Source organism: Marmota monax, unplaced genomic scaffold (genome assembly GCF_021218885.2).
Source record: "Marmota monax isolate L192 unplaced genomic scaffold, Marmota_monax_Labrador192_F-V1.1 WCK01_AAM20220418_F8-fsc00098, whole genome shotgun sequence".
Lineage (NCBI taxonomy): Eukaryota > Metazoa > Chordata > Mammalia > Rodentia > Sciuridae > Marmota > Marmota monax.
Window position 1 is genome coordinate 1221808 of NW_026694639.1, and position 18122 is coordinate 1239929.

The 18122-nt window shown below is 40.9% G+C and overlaps 2 protein-coding genes across 4 annotated transcripts; both read right to left on the minus strand.

Annotated features, from left to right (window-relative positions):
* Positions 1-1109: 1109 nt before the first annotated feature.
* Bmi1 (BMI1 proto-oncogene, polycomb ring finger) lies at positions 1110-11163 on the minus strand. Of its 2 annotated transcripts, none has more exons than XM_046422991.2 (10): positions 11023-11163; positions 6141-6271; positions 5542-5638; positions 4968-5023; positions 4826-4876; positions 4541-4649; positions 4416-4461; positions 3897-3995; positions 3481-3561; positions 1110-3394 (listed from the first exon to the last, which is right to left on the minus strand). In XM_046422991.2, exons 2-10 carry the CDS (start codon positions 6250-6252, stop codon positions 3065-3067), a joined length of 981 nt encoding a protein of 326 aa, XP_046278947.1. In that variant the 5' UTR covers positions 6253-6271; positions 11023-11163; the 3' UTR covers positions 1110-3064. The 2 variants fall into 2 exon arrangements, with proteins under 2 accessions (XP_046278947.1, XP_046278948.1); XM_046422992.2 differs by lacking the exon at positions 11023-11163 and adding an exon at positions 10556-10706.
* Positions 11164-12452: 1289 nt separating this feature from the next.
* Positions 12453-16317, minus strand: Commd3 (COMM domain containing 3). Of its 2 annotated transcripts, XM_046422993.2 has the most exons (8): positions 16129-16316; positions 14716-14827; positions 14546-14609; positions 14409-14443; positions 14001-14061; positions 13859-13915; positions 13707-13766; positions 12453-12811 (listed from the first exon to the last, which is right to left on the minus strand). In XM_046422993.2, the coding sequence occupies exons 1-8, from the start codon at positions 16265-16267 to the stop codon at positions 12752-12754; spliced, it is 588 nt and encodes a 195-aa protein (XP_046278949.1). In that variant the 5' UTR covers positions 16268-16316; the 3' UTR covers positions 12453-12751. The 2 variants fall into 2 exon arrangements, with proteins under 2 accessions (XP_046278949.1, XP_046278950.1); XM_046422994.2 differs by lacking the exons at positions 14409-14443; positions 14546-14609 and having other exon boundaries at positions 16129-16317.
* Positions 16318-18122: the final 1805 nt, after the last annotated feature.

Sequence of the window (18122 nt, forward strand, 5' to 3'; positions counted from 1 at the left end):
TATTTTAAAAGATCAAATGTCTTCATTTCCTATTGGTCAATGCAAGTAGCCTTTCACATGGGTACTTAAGGTCTTACTAAACTTTCATAACAAAACTTTTATCTTGACAGGCCTACACAAAAAGGATATTGAAAGATTTCACAAATGAATTGTAATCCCAAATATTGGATGAAGGAAAAATTCTACCAGTTTACTCTTTCTTCTCCATTTTACCTACAAATCCTAACATTTGAACATATGGATATGGAAATGAAGCAATGTGGTTGGATGAGTTAAGTCAACTAAAGGGCAACTTTCTTTTTTCAACTCAGTGCAATTAACGGCCGGCAATTTAAAAAGGAAAAAGTACTTGTGAAGTGGTATGCAAGTGTAAAGCAAGACAGATTACTATTTATACAAGAGCAACCAGTCTCATTTTTCTTTCTGCATTTAAGCTAAAAATCTGTGAGATCAATTGAGGCATTTTCTGTGGATTATTTTATTAGAAATAACTTTGTATTAAGGATTCTAGAATACTGTCACAAGCAAAAGTCAAACTCTAAAGCTGACTTTTCGTGTACTTTGCTTTGACAAACTGATTTTCACAAGGTTAAGATTTTTAAAGTAGTAGTTCAGTAAATGTTTTAAATCTTACTTGTCAAAACTGCAACAGTTAAGAATGCAAACCACAATCAACTTTTTATTAAAAGGCAAATAAGTTTTGGCTGCAATATCCTTTTAAATTTAGGCAATTTTCAAATTGAGTAGGGACAAATATCCACTTCCAAATAAAATAAATGGATTAAGTCACAAGTATGGTGAAATAGTGCTAAGGAAGCCATAAATGCATCTGATATTTTAATAATTTCAAAAATAAGTCCATCATAAAGAGGTTGAGATAGATGTCAAGTCTTTGAGTTCTGTGATTTCAAAACTTGGTTTTGTGTAAGTCAAATGACAAGTCCACCAGCATTTACAGTTTTTAGGCTTTGAAAAATATCTTTTCATTCTTTATACATATGATCATCTAAAGTAAAAACAGTACTTGAAACTTGCATCAACTAACTTTTCTTTGTCAAGATAACATGAAAAACATAGAAGCCTAGAAAAATGAGTTAAATTCACCAAAATTGGCAAACATTGGTAACTTTTACTTCAAAGATTTTATAGTAAATAAACAGATACATTTTTCAGTGGGTTCTCAAGCAATATACAACAAAGCATGTACTTCTTACCAACATCACTATAAGACAGTAATGTATTCTCTTTAACTTTTACCTGTTGGTAGTCCACTACAGGGTTTCCAAAACTTCTGCACATTGTGCTTTTCATATCAAATTTTTATTAAAGATCTTAGCTATTTTCTAAATGAATATCCTTTTTTATTGGACTTTTCCCAATTACAAATGAAATTTCATTTTACATCTATAATTAGAAACAACACTTACTATGGGACTGTACAAATTTAGGTCAAAATAAAAATATATGTATTTTGTAGCTTCATAAAACATCATTTACTGAATCTTTAAAGAAAGTAGAAGTAACAGCAATATATGTAAAAGTAATGATTTAATGACTATAAGCAAGACAAAGCAATAGAATTGTGCTTCTTTTGCAGACTGAGGACAATGAAATGTTTAGCTACAATTTCCATACAAACATGAAACAATATTCATATAGAATAAACACCCTTACAAATAACTGATGGGTGATGAACAAACACCAAGTTCGACCAAAGCAAAACATAACTGAAAAGTGTTGGGGCTGTTTATGTTTTAAATTTAACATGCTTGCTCTATTTTAAAAATATCTGTAGAAGTTCATAATAAATTGCTTGTATTTCCAGACATTACATAGAAGGCATATTCCATTGTTAACTGTTGATAAAGCAATACTTAAGTTTGAAATTATTCTTATATCACATATTAAAATAACTTTAGATAAAATGCCTTCTTCCAGCAATTAGCTGGTTTATTTAAAAATTTGTTTTAGAATTAGTGACAAATATGCATTTTAAAAACACATTAATTCCACTATAACCAATGGAAAGTTAAAACACTATTTCCATATTCTTTAAAGTTTTTCTTTACTGCAACAATAATTTTCAAAGCAAACATGTATTATTGGAGAAAAGTCAGTATCATGATGACTTGCCAATTGCTTCCAATGAACAGAATTTAGAATTAGATATCCATGTTGAAAATAATCTATGCTGATAAAAGCAAGGCTCAACATAGGGCATGGGAATCTGCAAAGGTCGAACCAGCTGGGAGAATTTTAACAACCATTTCTGAATGCATGAAACACAATATTTTCTTTATAGTATTTATAAATATATCATACAATACTGTTTCCTGTTATGTCATATACCAATATGGCATTGTACAACAAGCATAATGCCATCTGATTCTTACAAAAGCGAATCATTTAAACAAGTCAGTAAAATAAAGGGTAGTACCCGCTTTTAGGCATACAGATTGTAAAACTGAAGTTTACTTTCCTTTGATCGGTTTTGAGTAGCAAGAGAGAAGTAAAAATCAAACAGGAATCAAAATGGCTAAATATGCAAGAAATTGTTATTCACAGTGACATGGCTACATAGAATACATTATTCTATGCTTATTCTTTCTGTTTGTTGAATTTCAAGATAAAAAGCACTTGTTTTCTACAGGTTCACAAAACAGCGTAATAACAAGAACAATCAAGGAGAATGTAATGTAGGTGTTAGTTGAGATTAACAAACTATGGCCCAATGCTTCTATCCACTGCAGAGTATTTCCAAGCCTAAACAATGGTTACAGAAACCATTTCACATCTTTCCTAACACACAGGAAAACAAAACAAAACAAAAAACAAAAACTTTGCCTGCCTTCTCAGAATCCAATTCTTTATAGGAACAATCTTTTCAATTAACGTCCATATGAATATCACATCTAGTCCATCTTTTATAGTCAAATTTAATGTCACTACAAAAGAAAGCAAATTGGACGATAGTCACATGTATTAGCATCTATAAAGCTGTAATGGCATGAAGATATCTATATAAATCAGGGGTTTAAAATTTTTTCCTTAATAGTCTCAGGAATCAACCAGATGAAGTTGCTGACGACCCATTTACAGATGATTTTCGAGGTCTATTGGCAAAGGAAGATTGGTGGTTACCGCTGGGGCTGTTGCTGGTTCCATTCATAGTACTGGAAATGTGAGGAAACTGTGGATGAGGAGACTGCACTGGAGTACTGGGGCTAGGCAAACAAGAAGAGGTGGAGGGAATACCTCCTGCTGGGCTGTTGGCCTTGTCACTCCCAGAGTCACTTTCCAGTTCTCCAGCATTTGTCAGTCCATCCCTCTGGTGACTGATCTTCATTCTTTTACAAGTAGGTCGAACTCTATATTTCAAAGGAAGTGGACCATTCTACAAAGTTAAAAGGAAAAAAAAATCACTCTTAACTCTTTATATGCACTGGATCACCTTAATCTAAGAGTAGATATACTACTTACCCTTCTCCAGGTATAAATGTAGGCAATATCCATTAGTGTATAGTAATCTTTCAAAGGTTCCTCTTCATACATAACATCAATCTATTGAGAGGTATTTCAATTATTAAGTAACAAAAGAGCAAAGATAAATCTACAAGCTTTTCTCATCTAAATATAATTCGAGAGTGCTTTAATTTTTTTTTCTCCAGACACTTGGTCAAAGAATTCTTCACATTTCAAATGGAAAACATTTACAGAAATTATTAAGGGATTTGTTTTCATGGAATAAAAAATATCCAAAATATTTAAGAGATACATTAAACTTTAAAACTAAATTTAAATTTTTTAATATTGATTTTTGGATTTCTGGATCCGGAAAGAAAAAAATTAAATTAAAAAAATCTACATAAAATGCATGAAAGCTATAAAGAAGGTACCTGGAAAGTATTAGGTATGTCCATTTTACTTCTGAGAAACTTTCTTAAGTGCATCACAGTCATTGCTGCTGGGCATCGTAAATATCTTTTATCATTCACCTAAGAGTACATTTACAAAAGTAATTGTTTTCAATTCCTAACTTTCAAAGAAGAAAGTTTCAATTCAATTGCCTGAATATGATATAAGGTACTAATACCAAATCAGATGCAACTAAACTCAACTATACTTTGAATTTACTATTATAATGAATACTAAATGAATTAATTTCTAGTACACTTTAAATATATCAAGATATTAAACATGAACTATGTAAAATAATTTGTAAGAAGAGCAACCATATATAAAGTATATTCTAATTATTAAATATCCTATGTAAATCCCTCATAAACATTGAACATGACCATTTTCTTTTAATTATCCGCAGCACTTGACCACCCAGAATATTCTAAAGAGCAACAAAATCCTCCATAAAATCTAGAATCCATAAATCTTCACCATTTTTATAATACAGAACATACCTCCTCCTTAGACTTCTCTTTGTCTTTGTTTACTTTCCGATCCAATCTAAGAAACAAAAACTCATTAGTGAAACAATGTATCTAATAGACATATTAGCATAAAATAGATTTCCTAGAGAATTTACCTATTCTGGTCAAAGAATTCAATAGATAAGCTTATAATCTCATCATCAGTTATAATTCTCTTATCTTCATCTGCAACTTCTCCTCTATCTTCATTAGAGCCATTGGCAGCTATAAAGACATTACAAAATTTAATATTTTAACAATTAGACATTTAAAATATTTTAGACATAGGAAAATGGAAGGGGCACTCTGAAGTAAACTCAATTTTAATAAAATTTAATTACTGTATAAGTCTCCCCCCAAATAAAATAATTTTTGCCCCCCACCCCCCTCACAAAGTTTACCATCAGCTGAAGGATGAGCTGCATAAAAATCCCTTCTTCTCTTCATTTCATCTATGGGGTGGGGGGACGAGATTTAAGCATTTGGTATAGCAGATAAAACCAATGAATAATCTTTTTAAATTCATGCAAGCAAGTTACTCACTTTTGAAAAGCCCTGGAACTAATTTGTATACGATATCTTGAAGTGTTTTATCGGACCTGAAAAAGAATAAGTGAACCATCGACTAATATGGCAAAACTAAAAACGTTCCTAAGTTTTTATAGATTCTTTATTTTTTTGTGTGCTATAGCATTTTACTTGATTGTGATGCTTTCTATAACTATACTAAAATAAAAACTATGACAGTAAAGTTCTCTACATAGTAGTACTCTTTTAAATCAACAGAAACATACTTGTGACTTTCAAGTTACTAAATTTTCTAGTATGAATAGAGAATAGAGAGAATACAGGACTTTAAAAATCTTATTCTCATCTGTCATGAAGTCAAGAAAAGAATACAAAAAGGAGAACTATTTCAGTTTTTAAAGGACAATAAAAAACTTAAAATCACTAGAATACCGAACATTGTCTAAGCTTGATCACCATTAAAAGAAATTTCTAAGAAATTATCTTTAGAAATTATTAAAAGACTACTCTCCACAAAGCACCAATCACCTTCTCTCTGTAAATTATGCAACTCCAATAACAATTACAAAGACTTTAATCATTTTCCTACCTTATATTCAGCAGTGGTCTGGTTTTGTGAACTTGGACATCACAGATAGGACAATACTTGCTGGTCTCCAGGTAACGTACAATACACGTTTTACAGACTAGAAGTAGGAACATGTAAAGTTTTTGTACATTTAGAAATCAGAAGCTAGGGCTGAGGCTATAGCTCAGCGGTAGAGCGCTTGCCTAATACATTTGAGGCCCTGGGTTCGGTCCTCAGCACCACATAAAAATAAACAAGTAGAATAAAGGTATTGTGGGAAAAAAAACTTAAATGGAAATTAAATGGGTTTTTTAAAAAAGAAATCAGAAGCTAATTAATATAGTGTCAGAAACTGAGAATTAAAAGCAAGACGGTAAATACCAAAAGGTATTTCCAAGGAATCAAACTAATTAATATTCTGACTACACTTACACATTGCATACTGGTAATAAAGTAGGTAGTAATAAAAAGTCAATAAATTGAAGAGAAGAAAATGACTCCTACCAGTCTTTACCAATATTCCCAAGGATTATGGTAATTGTTAATATTCTTATAAACTTCAGGATGAACTATGGAAATATAGGTGAAACAAAAGAAGGGAGCTAAAGCTCTTTACTTACAGGAATGTAGACATTCTATTATGGTTGTGGCATCAATGAAGTACCCTCCACAAAGCACACACATTAGGTGGGGATTTAGCTCAGTGATCTTGATTCTGGTTGTTCGATGCATTTCTGCTTGACGAAAGATCCTGTAAGGCAGAGATATTGGCCATAATTCAAAGAAAATGAATTAAGATTATCTCTAACTCCTAGTACACTCTGAAACGCTGAGGCATTCATAAAACTCGTTTAACACTGTACAGCTGGACAGTCCCAACGTTTTCTACAGAAGGAATTTACTAATCAGATCTGAGTGAATTCTACAGAAATGGTGAAAAAGATCCAACTAAAGTTACATCTGGTCTCTCAGGTCATTCCTGGAGAGATGAAAAGGTCTGGGGTGGGGGCTGGGAGCCTAGCCTCTTTCTTCCATTTGTCCTCCAGCCTAGCAGCCCCAAGGCTGCTACTGACACCACAGTCCCCGTAGATATTTACTAATCACTAGGGCTTGTTCCAGGTCTCCGAATTTATTGTAAAACTTCCTCACAGATCTTCAGTCGAAAATCCTGGGGTTCTGGTAGTTTTAGACGGTTCAAGCAACCAGAACCTGGCAGGTTTTTACGCTTACAAAAGGAAAACAAATTCTGTTCTATCTGCATCCCTGGAATTTCCGGAGCTGGGTGCCGGCCGGAGGAGAAGCACCTCTAGTCAGCCTCGGGCTGGGGCCTGAGCGCGAAGGACGGCCGGGGGCCGGGATGCGAGGGGCGGATCCGGCGGCGCCCGGGGCTCCGTCTCGCTCCGGATTCGGAACTCGCCTCAGTCGGGGTTTCCATAGCAACTTACACTTACACTTGGCATCCGGCCACCGCTGCAACTCCGCGCAGAGCCCGGCCCGAGCCCCGAGCCTCCGCGGGCGTGCGGGGCCGCCGAGCGGCTAGCGCGGGGGAGGGGAGGCGCGGGGGCGGGGCCGGCGCGGGGGCGGGGTGGGTGCGGGCGCTGCCGGCGCGGGGTGGGGCGGGCCCGAGAGGTCCTCCGGCCCGGGATCACCCGCGGCCGCGACCCAAGCAGCTTAGGGGACCTCAGAGCCTGTGGCGGCAAACTGCTAAAGAAAATGCAAACCGCACTCCCGGCCATTTCGGACACTCTTGGGGGCCTCTTTCCACGTAGACTGGGTTGGAAGAGCTTGTTTCATATCTTGATTCTTTCGGACTGTCCCGTTAGCAATCGCTAGGTCAAAAATTTCTCCAAGGGACCTTTTGAGAATTGCCAACTGTGCACTTAGCCCCAAACTGTCAAGGCTCAAGTTGCAGAGATGTTTATTGAACCGAACCTCTTTAAAGCTTCCTTCTCTAATAAGACGTTCTCCTGTAGATTAGATGAACCAAAGTTTTGGATGGGTTGAAAACTGAATTTGTTTTACAAGGCGGGTGGAGATGGGGGTGGGGGGCAAAAGCACTGTGCTTTATTCGAACAAACCATGCTGGAAGCTAGAAGAACTAATCGGTAGGATAGTGACAATATGTAAAGAACCATGTGACCAGCCCATTCCCAACGCTAAATCAACACCTTGTCAACCCACAGTAACGATAGGAGAGAAAAACAAATGTCATTTTTCTCAGCCTAACGTCCATATAAACCCCCATGAACCCCCACACGATGAAATAATATTTTCAAAAGATAATATACATTATAAAAACGTCACGGTGGGGAACAGTCTGCAACAATACACCACAGGACAATCAGGGAAGTCAATTACTTCGTGTAGTAGTGCTGAAAAGTAACATTTCTTACTATCACCCTACTCCATTCACTTTAGAACCTGAAATAGACTAAGCTTCTAGACCTGAATGGACTACTGCTGCCTTGAATGGAAATCTAGGAACTTGTGAAACTTGCATTAAGATGCCTCTGAGGCTTTATTTCTTAAGGAATCTTAATGCAGAAGAGGGAAATACCAATCAACATACCTCAATAGCTGAAATTGAGTTGAGTACTGAAAAATGGCCCCAAACAAACCAAACCTCTTATGAAAGTGACCCCAGTGACAACCAGTAATCTCACCCAGAAAATTTCGTGTGTGATTCCTCAGACATCTTTGGACTACTTGTTTAGAATAATACTGACAACATATGTTAACATACATCTAAGTGGCCTGGCAGAGGGGCTGTAGAAGGAGCAGTGCCCTAAAGAGTAGCAATATTTAAGTCCAATTGTACTTGATGATTAAAGACCAGCCTTCTTGGTGCTTAAAGAAAAACTCTCCTTGTGAAACCACAGGATCTTTCCTAGAAAGATAGTTAGCAAGGTGATAACTTCTATTTGCCTGTGAAAGTATATCACACTAACACCATGGATCATGAAGTTCACCAAGGGGCTCCAATAAAAACAGCTGCCTTTATTTCTTCTCTACCTTACAGAAACCCAAACACCACACAAACACAATAGTAACTCAGAGAATAATCAAACCTCAGTGGAGGGTTATCTACTGGTTGGCTTTGAACATTTAAGTCCTATGTACTTGACCCAAAACCCCTTTCAAATTCATCCTAAGGCTTAATTCACAAAACTCTCCCTCAGTTCAGAAGAATTTGGCCACAGTCCTATTAGTGTTTACAATGAAAATAAATATTACTTTGTTGCTTATATAAAAATCAGCCCTTAATCTTTTTATCCATTGGAAAGTACTGACAATCTAACGAGGACTTCCAAAATGTTTGACATGCTTGATAAGGTTTAAGAACAACCTCTTGCACCTTAGAAATAAAAACCTAATAGGTTTCAACAAAGAAAGTGCCCTTAAGCTACTAAAAATGCACCAATGTACATGCTGGAAATTTTCAAGAATTAAAACTTGCCATTATAGGATACTCAGATGGGGCTGTCAGTTTTTAGTTGGAGGCCTAACACTAGTATAATGTCAAAATGAAGGAAAACAGAAACAAGATCTTATGTTAACAATCAGTTTGACTACTGCAATCTAAGAAATGCAAATTAACTCCATAACCCTAGTTGGGGCTCACAGCTCTATATAAGTATGGGTAAAGTTGGGGTTAACTTGACTCTTTGGGAGAATTTTGCATATTTGGACACTTAAATACACCCAATAAATCAGTGGTAGAGTATCAATGGATTTATAAAATATAATTAAATGTGTAATTTTCTTACAAAAGCTTGTATGTGTGTGTGTATATGCATGTAAATGGTCTCTATGGCTTCAAAGATATTGTTACTAGGGGGCAAATTAATTTGTACAGGTAGGTTATTTCAAACATCTCTACACTTCGAAGGAGATGTATGGAAATGAACTCGAATATAAAAATTTTAAATTTTTGCTCATAAAAATCAACTTCTAAGAAAATTTTCATTGGTCTACTTAAAACCAAAATGTTATTATTTGGGCTAAACAATCTAATAAATTGTACTGTCAACCATTTACATCCTTAAGTATCAAGTCTTTAGTGTACCTTATAATGTGTTTCCAAAACTTGGGGGTTAAAATTCCTCTATAATTTGAGCCACTCCTAACACTCAACATAACACTAACTTACACTCGCGTTTGGATAAATATGCTGGGAATTTTGCCTACCTAAAGGGAAGGGGTTAATACATGATTCTCTTTCAAATATTGAACCGTGACCACTAAGCCCACTAAATCCTTTTATTGCAATTGGGAATGATCAAAGTCTCTCTACTTGTTTACTTCCAATTATTAACTGTAAATCTCTGGGGAAAAGATCATGCTCTATCGCTGTCAAGCCCAAATGACTGCGTAAACATAAGCAATCAACTTTTTAGTGCTCCTTTTCTAAAGCATCCCTTTACCACATGACCTATGCTGACATTTAGCAAAACATATAAAACGCAGTGGAGTTAAGTCACGACTCTGGGAGCATCCCAAAGTAGAGGTAGAGAGAAAAGTCGCAATCTGTGCCAAGGGGTTGGGGGGGGGGGAGGAAAAGGGGAGAAAGACGTGGAGAAAAGAAACCTCTACTACCAAGACTAACGTCCAGTCACCATCATCACTCCAAAAAAAAGCTCCAAATTTGAAATGCCCACTTCCCAGTGAGCACGTCCCGACAACGTTCACAGCACTTGTCCAAGACTCCCAACAAATACCACCTTGAAAACTTTACCATTTTCCACACAAATGCAGAAGACCTTGGAAACAACTGGGAACCGCCATCTTACAAGCCATCCAATTTCACACAAGTGTCCCTCCAACTTAAGTTAATAAGATTTTTGTTGGGGCTCTCTCCAGTCTAACAACCACCTTGGCGGGATCGCTGCCCCCCACGTAACCCGTCCCTATAAAATGGGGGCGTTCCCTGGATGTTCAAACCCCTCAAAAGCCCTTTCTTCGGGAGAGGAGGGAAGCCACTTGACCCAAGCAGCTCCCGATTTCAGGAGCCCGTCCCCGTTTCATCAAAATCTACCTCTCAACAAAGGGCGCTGTGGCCGGGAGAGCCGCGGAGGCTGGAAATAGAAGTATTCTTCTCGGGGACCATGTGCGTCGCGAGGGTGCAGAGGGGCGCGCGGGGGAGAAAGGAACTAAAACGTGGGGCCGCGCGCGGCGCGTCCGGGCTGAGCGGGCGGCGGCGGCTGGAGCGGCGCCGAGCCCGGCTGGCGGCGGCGGCGCGGGCTGCGGGTCGGTCCCGGCGCCGCGGGAGGCGGCGGGCGGCAGGCGCGCGCTCGCGGCGCGGGGCGGGCGGCGCGCGGGCGGCGGCGGCGGCGGCGGCGGCGGCGGGCGGCGGGGCTCGGCGCCCACGCTGTCAGCGCCCTCCCGGCCGGCGCGGGCCAGGCGCGGGGGGGGCCGCCTCCCGGCCACCGCGGCCGGTCCGAGCCCCGCGCGGCCCCCGCCGCCCCCCGGCCCAGTCCCGGAGGCGCCTCGCCTCCTACGTACCCGGAAAAAGCAGCTGGCGAGAGGTGATCGAAGCGGGCGGAAAAGACAATGAAAGTTAAAAGTCGTTCAGCAGAAAATGAATGTGAGCCAAGCGGCCATCTTGAAGCGAGCTGCAGACGCCGCTGTCAATGGGCAACGAGCGCAGCCGAGAGGAGCCGCGGCCGCCGCGCTCGGCTCATGCTGCCTCCCGAGCCCGGCCTCCTCCTCCTCCTCCGCCTCGGCCTCCTCCTCCTGGGCCTCCTCCTCCTCCTCCGCCTCGGCCTCCAACGCCTCCTCCTCCTGGGCCTCCTCCTCCTCCTCCTCGGCCGCCGCCGCCTCCTCCCGCTCCGCACTCGGGGGAGGGAGCGCGCGGAGGGGGCGCGATCGGTATTATTCTGCGGGGCTGGGAGGTGTTTCTAATCCGGATCGGGGCTCCCTCGCCAACATCCCCATTGTCTCGCCCAGATCTCTGCCTTTAATACTACGATTATTATTTCATAGTTGCTGTGGGGGGAGGAAGGCGGGTGGGGGGCGCCGTGTGTGCGTGCGGGCGGTGAGGCGGGGGGAGGGGAGGAAGGATGAGGAGGGGGAGGGGAGGGTGGAAAAAAATGCACCGCTGAAGGCAGAGTGGAAACTGACACCGGCTCCAAAATGGCTCAGAGTCCGCCCGCCCCCTCCCCCTGCCGCCCCCCCACCGGGTCACGTGCTCCCCTCATTCCTTAAGGGCGGCCTGGGAATTAGTGTCGGTGTAGTCGGGCCCGTGGCCGCCCCCTCCCCTCCGAGCCGCGCGCGCAGCCCCCTCCCCCTCGCTCTGCGCCGCGACGGCGCTGGCGCGGTCGCGGAGACATTTCTCCACAGCGCCACACGCGCCACCCTACTCTGGGCGCGGGCATCGCTCCGGCCCCGCACGCCGCGCAGCCCACCCCACCCCCCCGTTATTTCTTTCGACCGCCCGCCTCCGCCCGTGGCGCACTCGTCCACGGTCTCTCGCGGACCAGGCCACTCAGCCGCTGCCCTCAGCGCGGCCCTGCCGGCTCTACGCGCCGCGGCCCAGACTCCGGCGCCGAAGCGCGGAACCTGCGCCGGAGTTGGGCTCACGGAAACAACAGCGCCCGCCCCAGTCCTCCCGCTGCCGCGCCCGCCCCTTCCCCCCTGCCGGCGACCAAGGCGGGGCGCGCGCGGGCAGCGGCTAGCTCCGGGGCAGGGCTCCTCGCCCGGCGGGCGGCGAGGGTCGGGCTGCGGGCGAGCCCTGCAGCGCAGGTAACGGACCGCCTTCGGCCGCCACTCGGCTCCGTTCCCGCAGCTGGGGTCCTCGCCGACCCGGAGAGCGCATCCTCTCCCACTGTTGAATCCGGAGAAAAAGTGGTCGTTAAAAGTTAACGCTAATCGTGTCTAGCTCCTCGCAGAAAGTAATAATTAACACACCGACTCCAAACACAACATCACCACTCTTTTGTGGGAATACCAGCTTATTTATTCAGGGTGTAATATTACTTCCTTTCGTAAGAGTTGAAAAAGACAAAACAGAAGAAATGTACAGTTAATACTAAAGACAATTAAAATACTTAGGCAGAATTTCCCTCTTAATCCTTTCACACGTGTCAAAATTGATGAGTATCATAAATTCAAAAGGAGTGATTTTTTTTTCTACCGAAAATTGGGACTTCCAGCTCGCACAAATGATGCTTCCACTGAAGGCAAGACGCATCTGGTTTTCCTCTAGATTCGGTGGATCTTTAGCGTCCCCGAGTTACAACTGAGTTGCTCTTTCCAGGCTTTTTGAAGCATCTTTAAGTTTCCCCACCAAGTCCTAAAATATGTAATATAATGCCATGTTTTAAGGATGAGACGTGTAACGAAGTATCCAAGTTCGAGAGGGATGCAAGAAAAAATTCGGGAGAACACTGTCAATACAAGTTTAGAATTCACTAGAATTTTAACCTTTGACAAACCAGTATCTGTGAAAAGAAGCATTTTCCCTAAAATATCTTCAAATCGGCTATTTGTCCTCAGTTTGAAACATGATTTCTTACGGAATCCTCTTAACTGCACGGTGTATCTAAATTAAATGTCTCAAGTTATCTAACGAAGGTTATGGGGTGTGTGTGTGTGTGTGTGTGGTGAAAGTTTCAAGTTTGTTACATTGAGATGACTGCAGGAGATGTCTTTGAAAGTTTCAATTCCATCTAAGTTTCCAAGACTGATCTGCATTTTTTAAGTACTAAGAAATAAATTCGTTGTTATGCCCATCAATGAATGTACTTTTCAATTTCCCCAATCTTACACTGGCAGTATAAAATTTTAATATACTTTTCTTTTCATAAAAAAGTCATTTAAAACTGCTGCTTAACAACCCAATTTTGAAAAGTTTAATTCAATTTCTGAAAGGAAAGAAGGTATTTTCAAAGTCATGCTTTTAATTTTACTGTATCTTACTAAATTAAACTCATGAATTGCAGGAATTTACACTTAACATTACACTTTAGAAATATTTTTTAAGTAGAAGAAAGAGCACTATAGACTACTAGTAACATCTTCATTTCCAAAGTGAAGTCCATGTTAAAATATTGCTTTTCAAGCCCCTTTCTCATCTTCTTCTTAACCATGAGTCATTTATCTGCTGACAGGTGGTTATTTCTCTTTTAAACTTTCCACACCATAATTCTCTTTATAAAGGAGCATATTCAAAGATACTAATACTGTACCTGTAATTGTTCCATGCTGCAACTAAAACTAATCTCTGGGTAGGATTGGGAATCAGTGTTCTAGGGAAGAAAAAAATGCTGTTTATTTAAATCAAGAAAATTTAAATTATCATTACATATTTCATTTTTAGACAGGGGTTATCTATACATACCTCTACATTTAGCGTCACCAAATATGCAGGTTTGTACATTTTATGAAGTTGACTGGTCTAAAACAATACAACATGTACATGTCAGTAATTATTTTTAAAAAGTTCCCTAAATCTCTTTGGAGAACAGTTTGCTAAACTTTACCTTTATCTGATATTCCAAGCGCCAAGAAACATCAGTTATATGAGGGAGAGATCTACCTATACTGAAAGATACAATGATAATTGTATATGATATCTTCAGAAAACTTTTCAGTACTTATCTTTTGCTAAGAATGTCTACCACTTCCTCATCTCCTTTTAATCCATTCTGAATTTAAAACATTGTTAAACTTCATTTCAAATTCTAAAGAATAAAAGCATTCTAAAAATTATCTCAATTATCTTTTATCTTTAAAACATTAGCTTAACTTCAATTGTTTCATTTGCCCTTTGGCCTTTTTCTTTGGGTCAGGATCCCAGTTTTTTTGCCCTATTTTGTTTCACACCAGCATTCTCCTTTCATACCTGCAAGTGAAAAGTGCCTCAGCTTGACACCTTACACAGAACCTACCTTCCCAGTAGGATTTCTAGAGAATTCTTATTATTCTGGGGAGAGGGGGGAAAAAAAGAAAGAAAGAAAACACATCTTTGTAAATAGTGGAAAAGAAAAAGTGGTAATTGTTAATTTAAAAATTCAAAGTAAGAAACCTGATATTCTGTGCAAAACAGTTCTATTCGCTCTCTGTCAAATTTACAGTCTTCTAGATATGTGCTAGAGGGAGGGAAATGCCAAAGTTTAGTCTGCATTTTAAAAACTGAAACTGCAATCATAAAAGATATTATTTGAAAATAAATGAGTATTTAAATAAATCCTGTACCTTAGAGTTGACTTGTCAGCTCGGTGCTTTCCTGCCTCCAGTATGTAAGTTGCAGCTGCCGCATGACAATGTTTTAAAACCACAGGGTCAATATGTTTCAAGTCTGGGTGATCTAAAATAAATTAATTGCCAATGATGCCTGTGATAATAAGTTCTTTATAGTCATATTTCCAAAAAGGATATTTTAATTTAGATAAAAATCCTCTTTAACAAGATAACAATAATAATTCAACTATAGGGACTGTCAATTTTAAGTAAATGAGATGAGCTGCAAGGTCAATTGCAAAACAATAAAGAGAACACATCAATAATCCTGCCTTTAACTTCTTTTGCCTTAGCATTTTTACTATTTTTAAAAAACATGGCTCCCAAAGAAAAAATAACTACAGTGGTCATTCTAAAACTGAAGTAAATTCAAAGGAAAAACAAAGATAAACATTTTACATGATGAAAATTTTATGATAATTTTCACTCTAAAAATGATGAAACTTTAGGGTAAGTGGCTTCGCGGACATTAATACATCAAGAGAGGTGGAAAGGAGGGCATGAATTCAGAATATAAAATAGAAATTTCAAAATTCCATCAGTATTTTCAGGTTTTGACAGTCATCTTTTTTTTTCTTTTTGAGATTTACCCAGGTGGTGGTTACTATTTTTGTTTGAAGAACTTCCACTTTCATATTTTTTTGCACAAGTGTCTAGTTCATGAAACTACAGGAAAAAACCAAAAATTTGAATTGTTGGTACATTTAAGAAAATTATCTAAAAGCGGTCTGTCTTAAAATATTCTCGTAGTCCATACTGACACTGCACTCCGCAATAGCTGATGAGACTCGCCTTCTGGTAACTGGTGCGGAACAAAACATCATGCACCCTATTTTAGGGATCTAGGGGAAGAACCAGTGTAAAACACACTAAGCAGGAGTTGGAGAGATGATAGGAACCCGAGGTATTCTCCTGGTTGGAATATGTCAACACTATTTGAACTAGTAAGTGCTTAGGGAACAGACCCTTTTAAACCTTTGCTAGCTTAGTCCAGGAAGCTTGAATTACAAGGAGCTCCCCTGATGAAGTCCAAGTGTCAAAAGAGCCACTGTCTCAGACCAGTCTGAAAACCTGAGATGTTTAGGCCACAAACAAGACTTGAACACGGGCTTTACAAAGAAAGGAACAAAGAGACTGGGAGGGAAATCGGGCCAAGAACGTGTAACCGGCTGTGTGCAGGTGCCAAGAGGGGACAGAACAATGCTCAGGGTCCGCTCTGGGTCCTGGCAGAGTCACGTCTCCACACTCCGTCCGGAGCGAAGGGCAAAGCCCGGAGACTTCCTCTTCCCGGGGCTTTCCCCCTCTCGTTCCTCTCCTCCGAGCGCCCCCTCCACCCAGGCCGATCCAGCTCCGAGTCGAGCTGCTTACCTAACACGGCCTCGTCCGCCTGGGCGTCCAGCAGGCTCTGGAAAGCCGCCCGGAGGAGAAGCGTGAAGGCGTTGGAGTCAAAGGAGCCGGGATCAGCCAGCATCTGGAAGCCTTTCTGCACAGACTCCGAGAGCTCCATTGTGAGCGCGCCGTGACCTTCGACACGCGCACCACGTGACACGCGCCGCGCGCTCAGCTGATGCGGCCGCGCGCGCACGCGGCTCGGGGCGGCGGCGCGGGCTGCAGGGCCTCCCCGCCCGCCCGCCAGCCGGCCTGCCGGCCTCCTCGCCCCCAGCCCCCGCTTCCGTCCAGCTCTTCCTTCTGAGCCAGCCGCTGGAGCTGCAGAGCCTCCGCCAGAGGGGCGGCCACGGGCGCTTTGTGAACGCGCTGGGCGCTTTCTCTCCGCTTGGCGCTCACACAGGGTGGTCACCGGCTGGGTTCGCCGAAAGCCCCTGGGGAGGTGGCGGACAGCGTCCGGGCCGGCCCCCACCTCCCCGCCAACTGCGCCCTCCCGGCTCCTCGCCCAGCGCGAAATCCTGCGGGGAGCCGCGATTTAAGGCAACTGGTTTTGTTTATTTTTGTGGGGTTTTGTAACTCACCAGTTGGACTACGAAGCACTGCCCTTTAGGAGCAAGACCGTAGACATCTGGTTTGTTTTCACCTTTCCCTTGTCATCTCTTTCCTGCGTGGTGTGTGTGTACCCAGAGCTACATCCATAAAAGAGCGCGCGTGAGCGTACCGTACTCCAACAATTGGGAGATTAATAAATTATTCATGAACATTTAATCGGATTATTTTAAAAAATTATATACCACTGCAAATAAACACCTTTCGAAGGCAAACTGCGAGACAAATTTTGTGCTACTGTATTCAGTACATCTGTGGGTCCAGGTTTAATTACTCAATCGAGTCTTCATAAATACATATTAGACAATTATTAGTAAAGTACGGCTTGTAATGGCAGGATCTTTATTAGAAGTGAATTGCTGTCTCAGATATCCATAACTTTAAAGATTTAAATTCTGTATAAAGTTTGAATTCCCCTGTATTTCTACAAAGTTGGTTCGGAGAGCAGCAGTGATTCTTAAAAAAAAAAAAGCGAAGTAAAATAAATTAGGTTATTATTATTATTATTATTAGAACTGGAAAAGTAAAAACTACACGTTTTTGAAGGATGGAGGGAAGGGCTACGGAACAAGAAATGTATTTTAGTCTTCAGGAGAGATTATTTGCAACGTTAGAGTCAATGTGAAACCTTTTCTTCTTTGGCATAATTTAGGTACCTATTTGGGAAAAAAATTTTAATGAATATAGCCAATATTTAATCTTGCATCAGTATGTAAAGAGTAACTCATTTCACAGTAACAGGACGCAAATGGAATAATTTAGCGTCAGTAACAGGTTGAGTAACTACTCAGTCCTACTTTGAAAGCTTTGAAAGACACGTGCACTTGAAGAGAGTATAGCAGCAATGAAAGGCTTAAAAGTTCCCTTAAGGTCTTTATGAAACAAACACCTATTAATCATGTTCATCTTCCCATCTCTCTCTTTCTAAATTCCTTTCTTCTCATCCGTAGTAAAATGTCAGTTGAAAAGTTTCCACCTATCTGATTTGCACAGGGAATATTTTGCAGAGCAGAACTGTGTAAATGTTAAACAATATTAACACCCAACCTCTTTATGTTTATTACACATATTTTATGACCCAGTATAGTACTGATTGTTAATACCCTAGTAGAATTTGAGTCGAGAACTCTAATCATATTTAATTTAGTGTCAAACAAGAGAGTACTAATGCCTGAGCATGGATTTTAAAATATTATTTTAAAAGAGAAGAGTAAACACAAGTGGTTGTGAGTTTGTGGGCATAAAACTTAGGAAATTCATGAGGATTGTTTCCATAATAACTGTCCTGTTACTCTCTTGCCCATATGTAAGTACTTTCTTTTAGAGGATGTTTGTATTTTTCTGCCTAAATATATTCATGTGTTAGG